General features: G+C 36.0%; 1 protein-coding gene across 5 annotated transcripts in view; it reads left to right on the forward strand.

Moving 5' to 3' along the window:
* Nucleotides 1-25982, forward strand: part of lhfpl3 (LHFPL tetraspan subfamily member 3) — a 58149-nt gene that overhangs the window by 3274 nt on the left and 28893 nt on the right. For all 5 annotated transcript variants that reach the window (XM_056247483.1, XM_056247480.1, XM_056247481.1 and 2 more), the window contains one exon: nucleotides 3249-3682. In XM_056247483.1, the coding sequence (XP_056103458.1) occupies nucleotides 3256-3682 (427 nt within the window). In that variant the 5' untranslated portion in view covers nucleotides 3249-3255. The remainder of the gene's footprint in view (nucleotides 1-3248; nucleotides 3683-25982) is intronic.

Here is a 25982-nt window from a genome sequence, read left to right on the forward strand (position 1 = left end):
CAAATTAGATTTGCGTCTGAAAATACGCTCAAGTGTGCCACACGCTGTTTTATGAAGGAATTTACAGACAGCGACGTCGCCGTGTGACTGCCCAACACGATCTCATGAAAGTGCGTATCTGCCATTTATACGCCAAAAATAGTTTTTGCGTGCAAATGATACGCACTGTAAACCCCTTGGGTAGGATTAGGGGTGTGGAGTGCATGCGTATTACACGCCACAAAGTGCGTATCATATGCACGTGAAAACTGCGGTCGTATACCGCGCTATGCACGCAAAAACTATTTTTGGTGTATAAATGGTAGCCTACGAGAAATAAAATTCATGCTACAGATTCGCGCTTTAATGAGAGTCTGGCTAAGTGGATCCTCATTTCACCTCACGATGACGGTAAGATAATATTTCTTTGTTTTATGATTATTTGGTAAACCTAATTTACTGATAGGCCTACTGAATAAGTGTTTATCTTAAGATAAACAGTTATTATAGCACACGTACATCACGTGCATATACATCACAGAGACGTCTATTTGATGTGCGTGTTTACATCTGGAAGACGTATTTTTTAGAGTGTTTTCTCATCTGCAACACGCCTATAGGACGTTTCCTGTCAGATGTCAAATAGACGTTTAGAAGATGTCTTTAAGAAGTAATGATTTAGAATGTATGTTCTTAAAGATGTCTATCAGATGTTAGTAAACAGCAGATGCTTTCCAGATCAAGTGATCTTTAACAGACATCTTGCAGACGTACGTGTGCTATATTACTATTATTATAAGCTTGGTCTGTAAATAACGTTAGTCTTTTTTTTTATCTTACAAGATGCTAGGTCACTATCGGACAGTTCTAATTAGCCATCTAACGTAATTCTTAGAAAAATAAAATCTCGATTGGAGCTAGCAACCCATTCTGAATTAAACAAACAATTTGAAATCTAGTAACCTTAACTAGGCTACTCACAATTTTTTCCCCAATCAAACTGATAAAAATATGACGACAAAAAAAGATCTTATTATAGGCTGTTCAGATGTGAATTTTCACAGACTGTGATGACGTATTTAACGGTCATCAGCATCATAATCGTATCAAATTCTCTCTATTTTTTAGGGGCCAATGTGGGTTGTTCTAAACAGCAGTGAATGAAGCAATGCTGCCACTCTCTTTCAAAGAAATGCTGTGCTCACCATCGTTTTTGTTCTGTTTATATTCTTATATTTGTCCGTGGGGGAATCTCCCAAGAGCTTTGACACATTTCGAACACTGTTCTAGCCAGTTAGCCAAATACTAGATATCACAAGGTTTACTGTTAATGTTAGTTAAGTTTTGAACAAAGTAATCGAAATGTTCTTGTTTCTGAACATTTGGGTGTAGGCCTACTCTCTTTAGTGTCTGATTACAATTCCTACAAAATCATGTGATGATAAATCCAGTTTGAACCACTTTAAAATGACCATATATATAGTGTATAGGCATATGTACCAACAAGCACAGCATACAGATGCCGATTGGCCTGATAGCTTGTATACACACATTTGCGCCTACTGTACATGTATTCACAGTCATCTTTAATGTAATTATGTGTTCATTTAAGTGTTAAATGCCCAAATATTTCAGACATAAAAGAACAATGTAATGATGTTCAATCGTTCACTTAATAGGCTATTATTATTGTGTTTTTTAAAATTCATTAACAGTTTATCAAGTAAAACAAATTACACTCAGTTTGTTTCATTATGCACTATATAGTAAGCTATGCATATTTAAAATGAATATCGTTTGTATGAACTATTAGCCTAATCATAGCTGATAGAGACACAATTTCAAGGGAGGACCCAGTTTGTCATTAGGGTCACGGGCTGGAGGACGGAGAAGTGAGGAAATAAGGAAGCATCAATATGGAAAAGCAATACCCATACTCAAGCCAAACCAATTTGGAAATGCATGAATAGCTTTTCTTTGCACAGCACAAAGCAGAATTTTAAAGATCAGATTGTATATTAGCCCTATAAATCAATTAAAGTGTCCGTGTAATTTCAAAACTGCTGTTTGCCTCGTAACCATTTCAGCAGAGCCATAACAGTGGCAGGATAGTGCAACGTAAAAACAGGGCCCTGAATCCACATGTTGCCATTCACCAATTATGACTGGCAGAATTATTAGATTTAGGTAAGACTTTTAAGTACTGATTCAGAAGAGGAAAGATTAGTCAGTGTAGTTAAAAAAAAGATATATCAAGAAACAAAAGTCTCATTTCAATATTTTATTTGCTTTTTAATGGTAAACACAAGTATTACATTTAAATGTAACGAGGAAGATTTTTACATTAATTGTATCAAGCAGGAAACTCAGAAAGTGGATGCATTGTGAAACGAATATCTCTGTAGGTCTATGCAGTGTTGAATATGTTTTTCATTTCTTTCAGTGTGTAGCTGTTCGACATTGCAGTGTGCTGATGAGTATCGCTCTTTCGGTTGATACAGAGGCAAGTACTATTGTTCATATACAATATTCTTCAATAGAATGTTCAGCTATCGAAGAAACGCATTAAAATTCATAAAATGAGCTTTAGTTTTGTAACATGGATCGAGAAGATCAGGATCTTAGAATTTAGTTTAAAGGGATAGTACACCCAAAAATGTACTCACCCTCACATAGTTTCATTCTCATTTAAAGGTATTAAGTTTTGGCACATCTCCTGGTTGAATGTATTGTGGTTCCATATACTGTAAATTAAATAAAAGCTGTTTGTCACACAGATGTCTATCAAGCTGTAGTGTAACTCAATTTTTGTGTTTTGTTCTCTATAGGCAGCAACAATCTGGGATCTGCATTGGCCCTGCCAAGTCTGGAGCGTGTTTTTACAGTTTAATGAATTCAAATTTAATAAAAGTTTTTAAACAGACTTCTGAGTGTTGTCGTAATTGACGTGACATCTAATAATCAGTAATATCACTGTGTGAAATATTTTTTGCATACAAGCCTTTATATTTCATTCTTTTTTTAAGCGTGTAACATATTGAAGTTAGTTATAATATGTTGTATATATATGTGAATATAAAAACTACCGTAATCAATTATACTGCATAGTAACTTTACAGTATTTTAAAATACAATGCAAAAACAAGAACAGTTATTATACAGTATGCTGTGAAGTACTGTAGTCATATTTACAGTAATTTTACCGTAGAAAAAAAATACAGAAGCTTGCTGGCTATTTGTTGATTTTATGTTCTTCTTTTTTTTTACAGTGCATCTATGATCCCTGGGACACCTGCAGCGATGCTCCCAGCCACGGAGGCAGCCAAGATCTACCAGACCAACTACGTCAGGAACTCTCGTGCCATCGGAGTCCTGTGGGCCATCTTCACCATCCTCTTCGCCATCGTCAACGTGGTATGTTTCGTTCAGCCCTACTGGATCGGGGACGGCATGGACACGCCACAGGCCGGCTACTTCGGCCTCTTTCACTACTGCATAGGAAGCGGAATGTCCCGGGACCTGACTTGCCAGGGGAGCTTCACAGAGTTTGGCTCCATCCCGTCTAGCGCCTTCAAAGCGGCGTCTTTCTTCATTGGCATGTCCATGGTGCTGGTCCTCTCCTGCATTGGCTGCTTCGCTCTCTTCTTCTTCTGCAGCACAGCCACCGTGTATAAGATCTGCGGATGGATGCAGCTGGCAGCAGGTGAGTGAGTGTGTTTGAGGTTTCCCAATGCCTACTGATGTACGAGGAGCCAGCAAGGCTGGAAGTTAAAAATACAATATGTGAAAGTGTACAAACATTCAATTGGCATATGTTCTAATATTTTTGCAGCTGGCATTTTCTAATATGTTTAGTAAGTTTGTTAGGCACCATGTAATAAAAAAACAACAACATCGTATTATCATTATCATGGTACTTCAGGCACTGCAAGGCGTAGTCCCGGACTGAAATGTGTGTTTGAGCTGTTTTAATTGAAAGCAACTTGCAGTTACTTACTGTATCTTAAAATAAGCCATTGTTTTGTCTCAAGCACACCAGTAATATTTTTTTCTAAGGCATGATTATTAAAGCTAGCCTACTTAAATGTCTTAATTGAACTAAGGCCTAATCCGTGTCTGTGAAACCAGGCCTTAACACTTAAGTTTATACTTTTAAGTAATACTTTTATTCAGCAAATAGGCATTAAATGATCAAATATTTATAATATTACAAAATATTTCTATTTCAAATGAATGCTCTTCTTTTGAACTTTCTATTCATCAAATAATCCAGATTTGTTTTATCACTGTTTCCACAAAAATATTAAGCAGCACATCTGTTTATTGATAATAATTAATTTTCGAGCAGCAAATCAGCAATTTCTGTAGGAGCATGCGAGTAATGATGCTGAAAATTCAGCTTTGCCATCACAGAAATAAATGACATTTTAAAATATAAAAAACGGGTGTTTAAAATTTTAATAATATTTCACAATGTTACGGTGTACTGTATTTTTGATCAAATAAATGCAGTCTTGCTAAGCATAAGAGACTTCTTTCAAAAACATACAAAACCGTTTTAACAGTAGTGTACATGTATTTTTAAATTCATTTTCAGTAGTCTCACTATAGTCTCCGACCTTTGGACCTTATTATAATCTTTTATACAGTACATATCATTTATAAACCCCATATAAACCAGCCATTTGGTACCCATGGTATATGTTTTAGATATACCTAATTCATTACATATTTTTATTTATTTATCTATGGATGTATGATTCTCTTCATTAAAATAAGACAAACATACTTCCGATGTCATTCTGTGGATGTGCAATTCCTCATCAAAGATTTCAAGCATTGTTAATCAAAAATACTGCGTAATGAAGCCTTGGTTTACACTGCCATCCGTCTGATAACTACTGAGTAGTCTTTTTGGTGCATTCCTCAAATGCTTGCAGAAAAGCTCTTCATAAATCTGACCCACTACCCATTCGAAGAATCCACAGTGGACGAGATTTTATATATAAATAAATAATGCGTACCACTTTGTTATCCTTAAATTAAACAGATGAGCATGATGATAAAAATGAGCTCAAGCACTGGATGTCTTTTTTTCTTCTGTGAAGGGAAAACAACTACAGATAGGCTTAGTCAGTTTATTTTCCCCCAGCTGACCAATGCTAAATGTCCTTAATATTTTTCATAGATGTTTTACAGCAAAGATGTAGTAGTTTCATGTTGTTTAATGGCCTCCGAGAGTTGGGTTTGGTTGTGTTGTGCTCTGAAAACTGGCATTTATAAGGAGTAATATATTAAATGAGCAGATGAGAGAGCTCAAGTTGTGTGAAGTGCGTCTGCACACATTGCTTTTATCTGAGGCTTTGGCTTCAAAGGTTTGCATGAGTAGAGTCAGCATTAAGAACATATCACCCTGCATGCTAATATTTATTTAACTCTCATATAAAAATTTTGGGTCTGTGTTTTTCACTCTTTTCCTGTTCATCTGTATTCTTGACAGGCTCTCTCAGTATTTGGAAGTTTAAATGCTCCGGGGCTCCATTTAGTTTGATGTATTTTCAGGAGTGACTGACCGCCCTTGCTGAATGTGTGTGTGCCTGATGGTCTATGCTCTCTGTCTATTGGGTTTTGCTGTTGGAAAGGAGAGATGCACCACTGGAGAATATGTCGAGTGCTCTGTAAACATTTCATTTTTTCACCAAAGGGAGAAAGACAGGGGTTGACTATTTTTGTGCCATGCCTCAGGGACTTCAGGTGAGTTTTGAAACTAATTCACAGTTGTGGACAAATTACTGTCATAGGAGGCCTGTGTATCTACACAGGTATCTGTGTAGATACACAGGGTATCTATCTATGACAGGGTATCTATCTATCTGCGTATCTATCTATGACAGAGCAAAATGACACACGATGTTCTTGCTACCCTCCATTTTACTTCCTGTAGCTGTTTATATAGAACAATTCTGTCATCATTTACGCACCCTTATGCTATTCCAGACCTATATGATTGTTCTGAGAAAATGTCCAGGCTGCTCTTTTTTCCATACATTGACGAAATGAAGTGTTTAAGGGTCATTGAGCTCCAAAAAATTTCAAAAGCACTATTTAAGTACCATAAACAAGTTTTTTTTCTTAAGTCATGTGATAGTTTTTGTGCTAAAACAGGCCAAACATGAATTCATTATTTGCTAAAAATCTTTCCCTTTACTAGTTCTCAAATCTCATATTGTGTCATATGCAAAATATATAATATAAAAAGTAATACAATTATTATTATGATTAATAACAATAATAGTAGTATTATATGTATATATTTTATATGAAACAGTATATTAACAATAATGACTAATAATATTATTATAATATTATTCGTTTGATATATATTTAAAAAAATGGTATGATATAATAATAATGACAATGTTTATATTAATAAAGTATTAATAATATTTGAATGTATGTAACATCATCAGTATGGTGCGTCGTTAATGCCAAAATGCTATTGGTTCTTGCATGTCTTCTAGGATTTAATGCTTTAGTTTAAATGTTAAGCCTATGGCTCATTCGAAATGTTGTGGTTCAGAGCATTATTTCTTGCTTAAAGTGTGAGTTGCAAGTGTAAGTCTTGCTCGACTGACACTTTTTTAATGAGCCAATTAAAAATTGTCATTTGTCAGTAGATGTTTATTAGTAATGGTGTTGTATTTGGTTGCACGTTCAGAGGGGAATAACCTCAAGTATGTTACTGCAGCCGCTGTTTTCAGCAAACGTGAAATTAATAGATTACATAATCAGATTTTTTAAGGACTGAAAGTAGGTCTAGAATCGCCAATGGTGCAACGTTTGAATTTGAAAGTGCAAATAAGACTTAAGAAGGCAGTTGGGAAGATTTTGGATCCTTTTATGTTCGATTGAAGAAAGGAAGTACATGTTTGGAATGATATGAGGGCTAAATATATAAAATGAACTATTCCTCTAATTGCTGGCGAAGCTGTGATTCATTTCTTGATGGTTCACATGGGGTGAAAAATGACTGTTTGCTCTTGATGCCTTGGGTAAGAAAGGATTGATTGATTGAATTGAGAAAACGGAAAAACTGAAAGAGCTTTAAAGCCATTTTATTTAGTATAATTATTTTTAACCTTTTTGCTTCATATACAGGTGATATCTGCATGAATGTTTCACAGGACTGTCTAAACATCCTTTATGAAATGGAAACTAGGATTAGCGGTTTGCGATAAAAAGCCTATTTGGATTTGTAATGGCTCATTGATCCAGTGAAAGTCTCCTCAGAACAGCATGTATGTGGGTAATGAGAAACTAATGTTGTCACTGTTTACTTCTCACCGCCTCGAAGGAACACAGTCAGTGCTGGTGGCCCTAGTGGGTCACACCAGACTGTAATCTGTTAAATTCAGACAGCACCGCATTGACAATTAAGAACCATAAAATCACAACTGTGAAGGCCTGCGGTGTGAATGTCCTGGTACAGCGCAAAAAGGCTGTTATTTGACCAGCAGTTATTATTTAAATGATAAATACATTGCACATGAAACTGCCACAAACACTTACAAAAAAAGAAAATGTTGAAAAATAATGTTTTACCCCGGCTAATCCAGTCTTATATAAATCACAGTTTCCACAAACATATTAAGCAGCACAAATGTTTTCCACCACATTGATAATAATAAGAATCAATGTTTCTTGAGCATCAAATCACCATGAGAATGATTTCTAAAATTCAGCTTTAGCATTACAGTAATAGATTGCTTTTAAAATATATTCAAATATATACACTTATTTTAAATTGTAATAATATTTCACAATATAACTGTTCTTACTGTATTTCTGGTCAAATAAAAGCATTAGAGACTTTCAAGAATGTAAAAAATCTTACCGACCCAAAATTTTGAACGGTAGTGTATTGTTTAATTTATTTAAAATATTTTTTTGTAAATATTTATATTTTCTGTTTTTTAAGATTTTCATTAAATGTTAAGCTTTCCTTACATTTAACATTTTTACTATGCATATTTACACAATTTTCCTTAAAAAACAGAAATTATGGAAATTATACTGCTAAAACGTAAATGACAATTTATTTGTCATTTTATAATGCAATGCAATGCAATATTACGGTACTGATTGGATTGTAGTTTAACGCATTCATACTGATGGTACAACTCTTCAGAATACCAAAGCAATGCCCATTTTCTTCAAATCTGTCACATGCTCTTCAAATCTGTCACATTTTCTTCAAATCTGTCACATGTCACATGCTCCACAGTAGTAGGCTAAAATCAGACTGAAAGACTTGTCGGAGATATGATGATAGATATGTCACTCCTGTCCTGAGAGCAATTATGAAATTACATAACATATCGACATATGCATAGATAGTGACCGTGAATGGCGGAGGGTTATGAGCTCCACAGAGGCACTAATGGAAACAGGGCAGCACAGGGCAATGTGAATGGAGAGCTGATAACTGACTGTACTTCATACTCAATGACTGACTCATTCAGTTCACTCTCGGCCTCCAATAAAACACCCACTCCTCTATCTGTCTATCTACTCGCTCCATAGATCCAGCTATCTTTTGTTTGGAGTCCCATGTAAATACCATGGTACATATATGTGGTAATCTCCAATGGTATACGTCAAAAAACCATGGTATTGATACTATCATATCATGAGACATTTAAATTTCCTTCCATGAAAGAAAATTAAATAAAAGATAAAACTTTAAGTCAATATATGTCATTTTTTTAAAATGTAAAATAAAAATAGATCATGAAATACGGTCTCCTTGCGTGCTCAATAAAAACGTGCCCACTAATTTAACCGACTTTACACTTAAAATCTAAACAATTAATTACAGCATTTTTTTCATCTCATTTTTAATTGTCTAGTGGTTTCAGCATTATGTCAACACAAAGAGGTCTTATTTAGTGATTTCCTGGAAAATTTAATCTTTATTTAGCTTATGCGTGAATCATATCTGAGAGCAGACAAATTTCACACTAGTGGGAGTGATAAGAAAGTGAAGGTGCTTTTTTCCCTCATATTTGTTATCCTGAAAGACATGCAATTATATTAAAATCCTAAAATTGGATACACAATATGAAATAAAGCATGTATTTGTTACACCCACTCAAGCTAAAAATCACCATGAACAGGTTAAAGAGCAATAAATAGGGGTGTCGTACACCCGTTTTCTTTTTGAAGGGGCACCAATCGCAGTCCTGACTCACTTCTTTCCCTAAATAAAACATGATCGAAGAAAACAACACGTAACATGTTAGCAGTTCAAATTTTAAGTGTAAGGTGTGTTGTTCACTTAGTTTTTGCATATACCATGATTAAAAATCTGCATCTGAAGCCAGAAATACTTGTTATTGCTCTTTTTGCTGAAATCCATTTGTGGTGCATTACTGGTGCAATCCCCATCTTCATAACATGGTGCATGCAGAACATGATTGACAGCTATACTTAGGAGGATACTATAATTAAAAGTGCCTCTTTGGAGTTAAGTGTGAGCAGCTGACTTGACTGAGGAGGACAGGGAACATCTGTTTGATCCAAAGCACAAGACTCGGTCTGTAACTGACATCTATGATGACTGATGGCTCAAAGGCAGAAAGATTAAAGAATAGCCTGCTTTTAGATGGTTCCTCGATATGTTTGACGGCCAATCTAAGATGTCTAAATATCATAACTGGACCTGGTAAAAACTTCTTCAATCATTTAGTCTACTTAAACACACTCATGTTCATCTGCCTCCACTTTTGAGTGCAACGTCCACATCTGAACATACAATCAACAGCCGTTGCAACGTCTATTTACAACGTGCTTTTGCAGCGTTAAGCATTGTAGCCAATCACAGGCATGTTTGTTGAGCACGTAAAAACAATGGCCAATCAGATTTTGAGTTAGTCAGAATCCACTCAGGTTTCACTCAATCCGCCCAAGTGTTTTGTTTGAGTTTAACTCAACCAATTGCATTTTCTAAGTCTCTCTAATCATCCTTATTTCACATGGTGCATATATATTACATAATGAAGATCTTTCAGACTGAATTATCAATAGATTGTATACCAAATACAATATTAAATGTCAATTAAATTCAAGAGCATATAAACAGATAGGTGAAAGACATTATCATATGAATGGCGTCATGTTCGGCTCACGATAACTGAATCTGTAACTACCGCAATTTGAGCCGCTTCCCTTGAGGGAATGTTTGATGCCATCAAACCCTCTGCGTGGTTCATGTACCCTGTAGGCTCCACAGGGAGCTGATGTTATTGCTTCTAGTTGGCGTTTGGACAGCGGGATGCTTACCTGGAAAACCAATGAAGAGATACAGAGAAATCAGCGACAGTAATGATGACACACTTTAGGACCCAGATATGGGCCTGTTTCAGCACTAACTATGTTTAACTATTGTGTACTGTGGGGAAAATGAGTGCGAACAGCAACAGTAAATAGACAAAGAGGTAGGCGTGGGTTCATACAGACACAAATTGTGAAAAAATTAAATGAGCTCCAGGAAAAGTGTGTCACCTTTGTTCACTGTGTGAGATTGTGTGCTTGTATGTGTACCTGTTAAAGCAGTGCATGATGACACACAGAATGACATTATTTGGCAATTGAACTAGCATCAACAGTAATCTGAATATGCTATGTGGCGAAAATATCAGAAAAAGTAAGCATACTACATTTTCTTACAATATAAAAAATCTCAATCAATAATGTGGGTGAAACATATATATGCTCGCACATACTGTATATGAACGTACAATATCATAAGATTAATAAATATAATCACAAAATGTGTCAATAAATAAATCATGGAGTGTCAAAAAATAAATGTTTGTTTCCATATGATATTGATTGATTGATTTAAATATTATATTTATGTATTAATTGACAAATTGCATTGTTTATTTTTAATCATTTATATCATTATTTATTTTACTGACAAAAAATACTGACAAGCACTACAAGTTTGGGGTCACTAAGTAAACTTGTAGTAAACTTAATAGTAAAAGTAAACTTAATAAATTAATTAATGGTTTCTTTAGCAAGAAGGCATTACATTAATCAAAAGTGACAATTATAACTTTTACATTGTTTAAAAAAATATATATATTTCAAATAAATGCTGTTCTTTTGAACTTTCTATTCATCAAAGAATCTTGAAAAAATATATCACGGTTTTCACAAAAATATTAAGCAGCATAACTGTCTTCAAAATGATATAAGAAATTAACATAATAAATGTTTCTTGATCATCAAATCATCTGTAATTATACTGAAAATTTAGCTTTGCCACAACAGGAATACATTTCTTTTAAAATATATTCAAATAGAAAACAATTTCATTCAAATATCATAATATTACTGTCATATAAATACAGCCTTGGTTAGCATAAGAGACTTCTTTCAAAAATATTTACTGATGTATATGCTGATATACATATATTACACATTTATGTTTGTATTTCTATTTATTGATATGGCACTCACAATCATCTATAATAGCACAAACAATGTGGGAGTTGCCAAAATTTAAAGGGGCAGTTCATCCGAAAATTATAATTCAGTAATTATTTACTCAACCTCATGCCATTTCAAATCTGTATGACTTTCTTGAAACTCAAATGAAGATATTTTGAAGAATGTTACCATAAAAGTCAATAGAGTCCAAAACGACATTGTACCTAAGTGACTTCAATGTGTGTGGAAAACATTCCCTTTAAGGTTATAGGCTTGTTCAAATCACTAGCCTTACTATAAGCAATAATGATACTCAACTACAAATTATGCACTCTACACTGCACTTGAAACTCAAGGACTAGCCATTTATAAAACTTGTGAACAGTGTACTGTGTGTGAATGTCCTCCACACATACTATTGTGAATCACAAAGTAATAAAATCGCATGTAAGCTTTCTTCAGCTAGCCGTAATAGCCTTGAACTCAAACATGCAGCATGAATCAGTTCTCGGCTAGTCACGTATCAGAAATCCAGCATTAGAGATTAGCATTTAGTGGTTAAAAATACCTCGTGGTCCATTAACACACAAGCTTTAATCCTCTCTGACTTGATCTCCGTGGTGTGCTGATGCGCACATTGGGCCTGCTAATTTCAACTCAAAGTCACTTTCAAAACGTATGGCTCAAACTAATTATGATATTCACAAAATGCATCAGCACACACCGAATGGAGTTTGTCGTGTCTTAATTGTGGTTGATAGCTTGGCCAAAGTCTTTAGCGGATTGATTAGCTTGTGTATCTGGAGTTAATGCCATTAGCACAGCCGTAGGAAAACTGGCTCTCGCTTGCCGCTTTGCTTACCGACTATTAGCTAATCTTGGCTAAGACCGCGGACACATGCTGACCGCATTTCTCATTTTAAATGGATGATTGAAAGCCCACTGTTGCTAACGGACGTTGCTCTTGGCTAACCTCAGTTCTGTGAAGACTTACAATGCTTTTAGCTTTGGCTGAACTGCTCCAGTAAAGCGTTGGCATGGCAATCCTGTTGTTTATCTGTTGCTCGTGTATCATGATCACAGATTAGCATTCTTTAGATTAATGTCAATAAAGAGTCTTAACATCATTCTTTTTTTTTTTCATTCTTGTAAACCGTATTATAAAGATTACCTATGATATTTTAAAGCCTTGCACACATAGGCCGCTGTCGGTAGCCTAAAAGAGGCCTAGAAATAGGGTTTCGTTCCACCACGTGGGGCACTACCTACTTTTTTTATATTTAACATCAGAAATATATAGAGATTCCTTAGGAAAAAGTTCTCCGCACACAACCTTGCAGTTTTTGAGAAAAATGATGCTAAAGGTGCCCATTTTGAAATAAAGGGAAAACATAGGGAATTTTGCACTTTCAAACCGGTTTATCATATAAACCCAAAAATGCCGAATTACCACTTGAGGTACAAAATAAACCAGTTTAAAATATGTGATATACCTGAAGTTGCAATCTAGGCACAGTAAACATGATAAGATTATCAAGAAAACTTCTACTGTAGCATTAACATCCCAATTACTTCTCATTATGTTGTTCCAATTCAAAGGTAATATTTGAGGTAAAATCTGAATTACAAATAGAATTCAGCCAAAATATAATATATATATATATATATATATATATATAGGCTATATATGAAGAGTTCAGATGCAAAAGCCTCTAAATGCCATTTGAAATTTTCTTCTAAAATGATCATTTTTATCGAGCTCGTATATTTAAGTTCAATAATTTCACTTAAATGACTTGCCATTTAAGTGAAATTATTGAACTTAAATATACGAGCTTGATAAAAATGATCATTTTAGAAGAAAATTTCAAATGGCATTTAGAGGCTTTTGCATCTGAACTCTTCATATATATATTAAAAAAACACTTTTCAAAATAACGCATTTAATGGTGAATTGTCAATTCGCATACACGAGCAGTTACTGCACTGCATGTACACATTTTTTACATGCTATACTTAAAACAATTATGGTAACAATATTACACGTATTATATTTGAGTAGATTTTGAGTTTTTTTTTGTGTGAAATCTACCCAAATAAATTAAGTAAAATTTCCTAAATTATTTAGTCTATGGCACATGATGCATTTAATATTATTAGTGTGGAATGTGCTTTTTTAATATAAGTTGTCTCAATAATAAATTAAGCAGAATTTACTCGTTTGTATTAATGAAATTGACTTAATTATAACATTTACTGCATTTTTCAGGTTAAGATAATAATGACTTCATAATGCACTTTTTGTTATCAAACATGCTTTTATTCTGTATTTTTTTGCACAAATAAATCAAATCTATATAAAATGTAAGACAGCAGTTTTAAGATATGAAAAATAAAAGCAAAAAAATGCTAACATTTTCCATGTCATTGAGAAAAATAATTGTGTTACACAAAAACATGTGCATACAAATTTCTGTTGGAAAAGTCACATTCTTGACTAAAACTTGTGAATAACTTGTAGCAAAACAAATCATTTGTACTTGCTGAAAGCTTGTAGAACAATATTAAACGTTCATCAATCAATGCAGTTTTTTTTTTCACCAGAACTTGGTCATAATGCATTGTCTCAATCTAAGTCATGAGTTTGTTTTTAAGTGTTAGTAATTTCGGGGAAAACTTGCAAACATCCAGTTCCAAGAAGAGCTTCTGAAAGGCCTCAAAAGTGTGCCTCAGTTCTTTCGGGTAGGTGAGGTTTAGTGCATACGTGAGTCCAAGAAGAACAGCACAGGCTCTTGCCAGATTTTCCAAGCCAGCCATGACTCGCATCCCCTCCAAGATGATGCTGAAATCCTCCTGAGAATCCCTCTTGCAGATGGCAATTTTCATTATGTGCTACAGGATATCTCCATTGTCACACTGTAAAACAAACATTAAAGAAGTATTTTTATCTCGTCTGTCTCATTATAAGTCTGTCCATAATTATAAACTTGATTTGTGTACGGTTGTAAAAATTTCTTATAACAGCTTAAAATGCTAAGACACCATTATAGTTTATTTTCTTTGTAATCACTGAAACCACAAAGACCACCACTTTGCGGACCACAAAGACTGTCACAATAACATAAGTACAGTTTCACCAATGACAGAGGGTGTATTCAGGAAGAAAAAATTAAATAAATTTAAAATTACATTTGGTGACACTATTGTAGAGGGGGAAATTAAATTTCGCTGGTCCTCTATAGACATTCTACTAACTGTATAGTAACATGTCAACTAACACCGAGTATTAGTGGACTGCTAGGTTAGGGTTAATAGAGTAAGTTAACATGTAGTTGCAGTTACTTATAGTCAGTAGAATGTCTAAAGTGGACCATCAAAATAAAGTGTTACCTTTTTTCATATAAGTGGCTGACAAAAATCTATTTTGTGTTAAATATTTTCACATTAGCTTTATATAATTTAATTAGAAAAAAGATTATTGTTTAATTTGCATTTCTATTTTTATAAATAAAAACGATGTACAAATACATTTCTCAAAGCACCATAAATATATAGAATAATTCTTGTCACTTACATTGTACTCATGGATGAGGTTATCCTATTTTTCACCCAGATAACAGATCAAGCAACGGAGGACAACGTCTCTCATCGTGTCGATGTTTTTATCGGGATTCTGATCGGGAAGTTTGTAAATTAGCATCACCCAAAGATAATGAACAAAATTGATATGTTATGAAAGTAACTTACCTGCAGCATGGGATAGCTAGCTCCGTAGTGTCCGACGTTTTGAGCCATTCCTTCGCACATTGCTTGATTTGTTCCCATCGGAGTTCAGTAAAGGGCTGCGGACCTTCCCGCCATCTTTTCCGACATGAAGAATACACTTTACGGGTGTTAATCGAGCTTGATCGCCGCTATCAGATGAAGATGCGCTGCTTACGTCCTCCTCAATGTTTACATGTGCGTAGTGATATTAGCTTGATTTTGGCTGTGACCTACTTACATTTTCGATGCTGATTGGTTGAAAATCTAGCTAAACAGTTTTATATGTCTCAATACGCAGTCAATATAGTGCGCCAATAAATTACACTTTCTCATTAACTGCAGGATAATGCGTGGAGAACTTTTTGCTTGGATACCTTTTATTAACGTTGAACATATTGAGCAAAAGAAAATGTAGTGCCCCGTTTGTCGGAACGAAACTGAACGATATAGCTCACGTACAGCGGCCTAACACTGATTTTTTTTTTTTCACTTGACCCGGATAAAAATACTCTGCTTTACAGCACAGAGCAACATATTTGACAATTAGATGTGATGCATAAAAGAGAGAAAAAATAAGATGAATTAATATATTTGTTAACGCATTTACCAAATTTGACATAACCATTCTATCTATCTATCTATCTATCTATCTATCTATCTATCTATCTATCTATCTATCTATCTATCTATCTATCTATCTATCTATCTATCAATCCATCCAGACCTGCCAAATCCATCCATCCGAATTATCACCTTAATAATCTATACCTTCCAACTATCCATCCATCCATCTATTCAGACCTTTCAACTATTTAAATTTTTTACAATTTTCGAAATAATACATTTTAAAACTGGTTTGAAATCAGACCAACTGTCCAGTTGCCAGGTGTGTGCACTGTAAAGAGAAGAGCAACGAAGGAAATGAGCAATAGCCACTGCAACTGTGAGACTAAACAGTGCAAATGGAGGGTGAAGCAGTGGGAAGTGAAGTCAATTAGGAAAAAATACCCAACAAACCATCAAAGTCTCAGCTCACTGCTGCCCACATCTCTCTTTACAATTCTTTAGCTCTTTTTCCCGCAAATCAGTGCAAACAGGCACATCCTCCGTGTTGTGTGTTGACATGTTGTCAAGAATTAACTCCTGAGTATAGCTGGACAGAGTACACCTATTCGGACGGTAATTGTTTCTCATGGGGTTTTAAGGTATTTTCAACATTCTGGATTCGGACAGCAATAAAATCATCGACTAGCCCCAGTAAGTGTTTTTCTCCCACCACCACGCACGTAACAATCCATCCATTACCTACTGTTTTTTGATAAACACCAAGGTCGTGTGGTAATTTAATTGCCGTCAAAATTCACATCTCTAAGTTTACAAGACAAAATCAATACATTTTGAGATAGAAGGATATCAATTAGATTTCTTACATTATTTCTATTATTCCAAGCATATGACATTTTATCATGAGCTACTGACCATGTGAGCAGCGCGTTCCCGGGTTCGTAGGATCACTAAACTCGCTCCTCCACCGTGAATAAATCGCCATCTGAAATTTATCACTGAGGTGCCTAGCAATTTTTTTTTAAACAGACGTCCACATGAGAAACCCTCTGAATAGGGCTTTTGTGTGAGAACTGAATTTCAAGATCGTAGTGATCTTGTAATGCCGAGTTCAGACTGCACGATTTTCAAAATAATCGGGTCACTGTTGTTTTCACACTGCATGACTATCTGGGGTAACATTCAGTTGCTGCTGTGTTCACACTGCACGATGGATCGGCGACAGGAGGTTTCACACTGCATGACTTTACAAAAGAAAGAATCGCCGACAACTTCTGCCTGGTCCGCAAACTACGTTTCACAACCAAACAAACGCAAGAAGTGATAGGAAATAACGGACGATCACGCATGCGTGAGACCGGAGTTCTCGCGCGACACTGAATTTGTTATTAAAAATGATAACCTACAAATTGTCTGTGCAATGATTTGTAGCGAAAATAAATAAATAAATAAACAGTTTATGCAGGAAATGGTTGGGAAGACGAGGGGAGCAAGGACTGTTTGCAAAGAGAGTTGGGGGTAAATAAATAATTTTGCAAATGTCCTGCTGTTGCTGTTTGTGCTTTGTTTCTGTTTGAAATAATTGTAAATATAGGCCTATCTATTAAAATACTGATATTATGGTCTATAACTCCTCCTCCTCCCTGTATCTTGCTCTCTCATTGGCTGTCGGTCATCGCCGATGTAGTTTTCAGTCAGAACACATTCACACAGCAGTATTGTGAATCGCCGACAGGTCCAGATATTTAGCATGCCAAATATCTCACGGGCCTCGGCGACTCGTCGGCGATTCTCTCAGATCGCGTCTTTGCTCATTCACACTGCGTGATTGTCACTCGCGTGAACGAGCACCGATTTGCCTGTGATTTCGGGCATTTGTCAGCGATTACTCAAAACCTGTCGGCGAGCCAAAATCGGGGCTAAAATCGTGCAGTCTGAATTCGGCATAACTGACACATCTAGTCTGCAAATAGTTGAGTAAAGGGCAACCTGACAGGAAATTCATTATGAATCTTTAAAAGTGCATAGGAGGATTCTTTTGTAATGTTCGCCTGGTCTATTGCCTGCAAATGTGAATTGCCATGAGCTGAAAGAAAATAGATTTTTGTATTTAAAAATACTCCATCCTGCCATAATCAATAAAAAAACAATAACACATCAAGCCTTACAAAGCAAAAGCCAAATTTCCTTTGTAAGCAGAAGTGTGAAAAAAAAAAAAAAATCTCAGAGGATGTGTCCTCAAACCGCCACAGAAACTTGGACATCAGCAATGTGAATAAATAACTAAAAGCGATGTATTATGCATTCTGTAATTATCTAGGGTTATCACAGTTAAGTGGAGGCTTGGATGAAATTAATTTGATTTTCATTTTGAGCTTCCTGTTAATTCTGCATTCCCAAGCACTGAAGCTCCATTTCGTTTATTATCAGGATCTTTTTATTGCTTCACCTTTCTATGGTTCTTTCTTTAAACATGAGCTTGTTTAATTACGTATGATATGTGTTTAATTTACACTGGGAAAGGAAGAGACTTTAAAGGTGCTAAAGAACGGAGGTGCAGAGATTGACAGCAAGATCTGGCAAAGCACTTAAAATGTGCGAACCTACAAACACACTCATGGCACCTGCAGCAGCTGAGCTCCATTTAAAAAAAAAGAATTATATGTCAAATAAATGCTGTTATTTCGAAATTTCTATTCATCAAAGAAAACAATATATGACGGTGTTCACAAATACTTTATTAAGATTGGAGTAATGATGCTGAAAATTCAGCTTTGCCATCACAGGAATAAATAATACAATTTTTAAAAATATATTAAAATAGAAAACAGTTATTTTAAATTGTAAAATTATTATTATTTCACAATATTACTGTTTTTACTGTATTTTTTTTTTTTAAATGCATGCTTGGAGTGAAAGAGATTTTTTTTTTAAACATTGAAAAAATAAAAATCGCACTGACCAAATAGTTTTAATTATAATGTAGCTATTTTGAGCCCCTTGTGTTATTGTTTTGTGCAAAACTGTACAAAATAGTATAGCTATTTAAAAAAAGTGTCTAAAAGATATATAGTATAAGTTGTTAATGCTGTGCTTTTCTGATTTTTACTGTTCTGTAATTGAGCTTTTAGTAAACTTGACCTGGCAAATCATTTTTTGTGGTTATGCCACAACAGCCCGATTGCTGTTGGACACAGAATACTCATTTAAGATGAGTTGAAGATGAAATAATAATGAAAATGAGTATCAGCCCATGAGCCAAACTCATTCAGAACAGCATCACGGTTTACACATTTTGTATTATATTTCTGTATGTGGCCAGGGGCAAATCACATTGAAGAGCTTCAGTGTCTTCATGCCCACTGGTAGTCTTGGAATCACATCTCTGCTCAGTAGCAAGAAGGAATTTTTTTTGTTGTTGCATGTGCCAGAGTTGTGGCACGCGGACACATGGTTCATGGAGCTCTCGATATAGTTCCAAACAAATCCATGCTGTTTGAATGGGTTTAAGTAGGATAGTCAGCATCACTATTTGCAGCAATTTCTGGTAAATATTAACGCAGAATGTGCATTGAGTACTAAGCTGAAAGAAAGAAAGAAAGAAAGAAATAATTACTCTTCCCAGCCACAGAGAATCATGCCCAAGGACACAAAAATAAAACCACGAGAGACCGAGGAGTAATTCGATATGTGTTCGGCTTGCACTTTACATTTACCTACATGTTAATACTTGAAAGCCAATCTGAGCCTCTGCTTTTGTTGCAGCAGCACCAGGTCCAGTGGGAGACTGGGACTATTCAGAGACAGCCCGAGAGAATCGCACATCTTCAGACAGTTTCATGCTTTGCTCGTCGCTCCCAGACCCTTTGATATTCTGTATGTCAGTGATGGTCATTCCTAGTTTGTTTGATCTGTAGAACCTCGGCCCCATGATCCATCCACCCTCTCGCAGATAAAACTGGCTTCTGAAGCCATAGCCGTGATCAAAGTGCCCGTCTGCCCTTGCGTGTCCTATCCGCCCCCCCCCCTCCCCCTCCCCCTCCCCCTCCCCCTCCCCTCCCCCTCCCCCTCCCTCCCCCTCCCCTCCCCCTCCCTCCCCCTCCCCTCCCCCTTCCCATCTTATTTGCCCGGGCAGCAAAAACTAGAAATTCCAGGACATTCTAGAAAGACACTGTACTTCTATATTATATCTACTTGTGTTTTAGGCACAAGTTTACATCTTAAGAGTCCTGAAATCGGATTCAGTTAGCTAACCATGAACATGTCAACGTTTAAAGGTGCTCTATGTATTTTTTAGCGGCCTCTAGTGGTGATGTTTCAGATTGCAACAAGAGCGCTCGTGCTCGTGTGCGTGTGCGATCTCAAGAGCGAGCATTCACTACCGGCCACACGGAGACTTTCAACGCAACGGCGAAAGCATCACACAACATGCTGGAAACTCATGTAAACTCCCACTGCAACGTTACAACAATAGGCTACTTTTATCAGCTTGACGTTGAACTAATGCTCCATGCTCGTACCAAGATAACGTTACATTGACTGCATTTAGCCGACATGTGATGTTATCTAGCATAAGGCATTTCACTAACTATTCGTGTATCTTTCACAATCAGCAATGTCAACATAGGTGAATGTATATAACGAAAATGGTGAACTAGACTGAACAATGTCAGTGTAACAGTAAGATCGTAGGAAGTAGCATTAATGTTCTGAACGTGTCTGGAAATGTTTATTATAAACAATATGATAGTAGTGGGATGAGTAACGTTAGACAGTAGATCTTGTACATAAAACAAGTATACATTCTAAAGCACCTACTTTTTCGTATCCTGGAACAGTCTTTTGTATTCATTTCATGTCTCATTTAGTTTACCTTGCTATTTCATTAGAGTTTACTAATAATTCAAAAGCTCTGCCGATGTTGATCCATGTTTTCGTCCTGAGTCGATCAGAATCACGTTTGGCCTGACGAGCTTCAGCAGATAAAACTTTTTTTTGTTTTTTATATATTTGTGGAGTGTGTGTTGTGCTGGAGGCAGGTCGTTTTGGGGTGTTATCAGACTCCATGTCGTTAGCTGCAGTGCCGTCGGTCGCATAGACTATAAAGAGAGAGGCTCGGGAGCGCACATGCACGTCACATCCGTTGGATTTAGCGGTAAATGCGACCCGGAGACTTCACATATAAATATGAATATTGGCCTTCAGAGGTAATAGCAAAACCCGACAAGTGGATCATTGTAATGTGTGATTACAACCCCTTCACACACAGGCAATAAAAAAAGGATTCATTTTAGAAGAAAAGCTACATAGAGCACCTTTAACTAACTTTAACTCACCCAGCAAGATAATCTTCAGACTGTTATAATCAAATTAAGTGTGTTTTTTGCATTCAGTTGTGTATTGTCAATATTGTGTAGTGATGTATGAAGCACAGCTCACACAGAAGTCACTCAATGAAGCGAATTCGAGTGACCAGCTTGAACCTGTTGCAAAATCTGCACGTGGAACTCCTGATCGTGTGGATTCCTAGTGAAATGACTAGACCTTGTCTGCGAAAATTTACTCTGCCTTGACAGTTGTTGATCAGCAAAAGAAATCCGAACATAAGAGACTATTTACTCCCCTTGTGGCAACGATGAGAATGCAACACATACATGCAGAATGCAATGATTTGAGCCATTTTGAGCCTAAAGTGTTGACAAACAGAAGAGCGTTTCAAACCTGTTTCTTTCCAAACCCACACAATGCCCTTCTTTCTAGTGCCCTTGTCAATCAATACACAAATAATGGATTGGGTTTGTCTGAGCCAGAGCAAAGGCCATTAGCAGGCGTATCAGTGTGCTGTCAGAATAAATGAGAATGCTGATGCTGTGGTAGCAGAGAAATCTCTCACCTGCTGGAGGCACAAGAGCTGCTGTGGCTCAGATGAGAAGGATAACTTGACCTCTACGGCTAACACATTAAATCAAGAAGGCGGGGCAAGACGTTAAAGATCACTTTAGAAATAACCACGTAAAAGCGGATGGTACTGGATTTCGTCACATAGATTTTTGAAGAGCACTGAAAGGATTTTTCTGAAGTTTTCTGCACAATGACAACATATTCAATGGACTTCTATCCACATGGCATCATTGTTATTTGCGTAACATTTAAGTCGCGATGTATCGGAAGTAGAAAAGAAAAAAAAAAAATCCATATTGTGACACACTAGGCTACATCTCTGTGAAACAAATTAGGGATGCACCAATTTGAAAATTGTGGCCGATACCAATATAACTCGATAACCGATCAATCTAAATAAATCCAAATTGTTATATAATTTTTGAGAGTCTGATTACAAAAACAAGTCTAATCATTAAAAGCCATGTCACAAGTACACTATTATAAATGTTCTCATTTTTATTTATGTAGCCTATATGACAGACCTGCACTGCACATGTTGCACTTAACTGTAATTTCCTTTTTTGAAGTGATTCCAATCATATTTCAAGCAATTCAAAACCATCATGGAGAACTGTGGCATCTGTCTCAGCTGAAGGAAATAATCCATTATTTATCGGCTTTAATATATCGGCCAAATTTTCTTATTGGGCCGATAATGATAACATTAAAAGTGAAAATCGTGCATCCCTAAAACAAATGATGGAAAAAGAAAAAATGTAGGGCAGGGACTTTTATGCATTGTTTGTTGATTGGACACAGACATATCTGAATACGAGCTTGAAGTCAATTGTAAAAAATGGGCGGGGTTTAAGCAGACGAAATGATTGGAGACGTTCAGCATACGCCACCAGAGAGAAGTTTGTAGTTTCAGTGGAAGATCAAGTTCGATTAAACATTATGAGATCAAAATATTTTTAAAATTAAACATATGCATGGATAAAATGTTCACAATAATAGAATTAAGATGCATTTAGAAAATAGATTTGAATTTCCATTTCATGCTGAATTTAAATATGCCATCTCAGAATAAAGCCAATAGAGCTCAACAGTGACCACTTTTTCTACTATCGTGATTTGTTGTTCCATTCAGTTTCTCCATAGGAATTAAAAACATCTTCAATGAACAATTATGGTAGGTCTGTCTAGAATGGTTTATCACTGACAATCTGTTTCTCTATGGAACAAATCTGTGGAATTGTTTTCTTGACTTGCTCAAATGACAGATTTCTATGGACAAATTCTATACTTTGCTTAGAAGGCCAACAGGACGATGAGAGCACACAGAATAATTGTATAAGCAGAACTGAATGGGCATCAGCAGATAGTGAAAGTCAAAGTAAAGTGTGTGCGATGCCAGTTTTGGAAAGTAAGGTCCCCCTGTGTATGGATGCCTGGGGAGATACAGATTTCAGTGGGAAGAGAAAACAGCACTTCATGTTCTGAGCCCAATGCTATCAGCACTTTCTACTTCCATCCCTCAAATATATGAAATGATCTTTATACGGTATGTGCATCAGTTTTTTTTTTTTTGAAAATGAAATAACATTCAAATGCATGTAATGAATTGATGACGAGTTTGAGGAATTTTTTTTTTTTTTAAGTGGGCTTAATTAGCACCGGAGTTATTATTTATTTGCTACCCTCATCTGATTGAGTCTTTTAATAGACAAAATTTTCATGGAATATGAACCTTGACAAATATGTATGACTGTCGCTTACAGGCTTAACCTAATTAAAATTCAAGCCTGGAATGAATAATTTAAAGCCTCATAGATTATAGAAGATAATATGTATAATTAGGTGCACTGTGGTATAGTGTGTGGTGATTTCAACCTAGAGATTTTGCATTTTTCATGATGTAATACTTGGGAGGTTTAGAAAATGACTCATAGTATAGAGATAAAAACAGAAATTGTTAATCTTCATACAGCAAATATCAAAACAAAAGTAATATTATTTTCCCCACCATTGACGGAAAGTTTTCACTGTCATACTGTAATAGGCGCTATTACGCATCTTCTGAAAGAGTACAGAATCTCCAGATCAAAAAACAGGTGTAGAAGAAGAGATAGAAGTATTTGCTGCATTTAAGTCACATTTTTTATGCCCTTCCCTAGCTAACTTCCCTAAGTCTCGATTACACAGATGTATGTAATTGTACGCAGCCCTTGTTCATGTAAGCTAATGTGATAGTCCCACACATGACATGCGGAAAAATAATGTGTGTATATATATATATATATATATATCAATATCATAGCCACAAATGAAGAATTCGTAGCCACAACTTATTAATTCGGGGAAAGAGTTAATAAAGCAATGCATTTTCTATTTGTAAAAAGGTTGGTTTCATTTAGCAGTGTGAGAAAATATATTTGAGTATTGTTTCATAGTAAATAATGTTTGGTTTATTTAAAATGACAAAATATAATGTTTAATAATTAAACATGAAATAGCATTTCATCATTTAAAATATAGGACATATTAAAAATTCTAGAAGTCCTTGCTTTTGTGGTCACTATTTTTTCTATAGCGTAAAATGTTGCCGTTTCACCAGAAGTGCTTAGAGATTTCTGGCCTGACTGCAATATTGTGCACAATGTATAATAATACTTCTTATACTTGATGAATACTTTTTAACCGTCCCATGAAGATGCATTAGCACATGCAAATTAACAATGACTACCACAGTTGTAATTATGAAATGTAGCTGATGAGTTCTAATAATGCAAAACCGGCTATGGTTATTACTTGCTGCATTAGCCACAGGTTTGTGACATGGCAAATGCAGAGGGAAACATTAGAAGGCTCCAGTTAATATCAGTAATAACTTGAATTATGGCTGGCAGTGCATAGAGAGATGTATTGGAGATTACATTCTAGAGACTTGAGCACATTGAACAGACTACTTTCCAATCCATAGTTTTTCACTTAACAACGTCCATTGCTGTGTCCATTGGCAATTCAGAGATATTTATATATAAGCTGTACTCACAATCTGCTGTACTAATATCTCACAAAAGTTTAGTTTTTAGTGGGTGGGGCTAAATAAACTTTGGTCCTTACAGCACCTATTCAAACACTTAAAGGGTTAGTTCACCCAAAAATGAAAATGATCCCATAATTTACTCACTCTCAAGCCATCCTAGGTGTATGACTTCCTTCTTTCACCCAAACACAATATAAAATATCTTGGCTCTTCCAGGCTTTATAATGGGAGTGAATAGTAAATGAGATTTTGAAGCCCAAAAAAGCACATCCATCCATCCTAAAAGTAACCCATACGGCTCCAGGGGGTTAATAAAGGCTTTCTGAAGCGAAGCGATGCGTTTTTGGAAGAAAAATATCCATATTTATAACTTTATAAACTATAATCACTGACTTCCGGTAACGGCCGTATGCGAGTTGAGTTCCGACGGAAGAGTGACTTCTGACCCGACATTTGACATATTGACGAACAAGGAAGCACAGAGGATGGAGCAAATCAAAACACCGGTCAGAAATTAGAAGTCTAAAACAAGAATTTTTAAAGAGAAAAGCTTGAGTTTGTTCCTCAGCCCTGTTTGTTTGAACCGTCCGCGAGAGGCGTCTACTAAGCTTACGCTAATCCTACATCGGGTCAAAGGTCACTCTTCCGCCGGAACAAGACTAAGGCCAGTTCACACTGCACCGCCAGACGGCAAAAGACACTTCGTTGGGTTTTGTCAAATCAGTGTGTTGGCGCTTGTTTTCTCCGATTGAACATGTTGAATCGGTGCTTGTCGGGTCGTGGAATGTCTGCGAAGTGACGTACTGCAATATGGTGATTGTCTGCATTTTAAACACTTTGGTCCTGCAGCTGACATATAGAACCCATTAAAATAAACACTATCATAAAGGAGAGTCTCAGAATAAAAATAATGTAAGGCAGGCATAAACAGGATTTCATTAAAAAGAGAAGGTAAATGTGTACATTTTCCAGTGATCATGGCAGCAGTAATACATATAACTATGGGTATATATCCAGACATGTGGTGTAGTCAAGCACAAACATTTTAATGAGGCAAAAAGTGGCTGTATTGCAGTGGTGGAGTGATAATGTACAGCCCCAGTAAAGTGTGCCAGAAATGCTGCGTCCTCTACAATCTAGCACTCAGAACCAACCAACCTGAAATATCTGAAACTGGGGTGCGAACAGCGCAGCACAAATATTGTGGGTGCGTTTAGCCATTTGTCCGTTGCATAATTCCTAC

The sequence above is a fragment of the Rhinichthys klamathensis genome, unplaced genomic scaffold (genome assembly GCF_029890125.1).
Source record: "Rhinichthys klamathensis goyatoka isolate OS25496 unplaced genomic scaffold, OSU_Roscu_1.1 h1tg000048l_1, whole genome shotgun sequence".
NCBI lineage: Eukaryota > Metazoa > Chordata > Actinopteri > Cypriniformes > Leuciscidae > Rhinichthys > Rhinichthys klamathensis.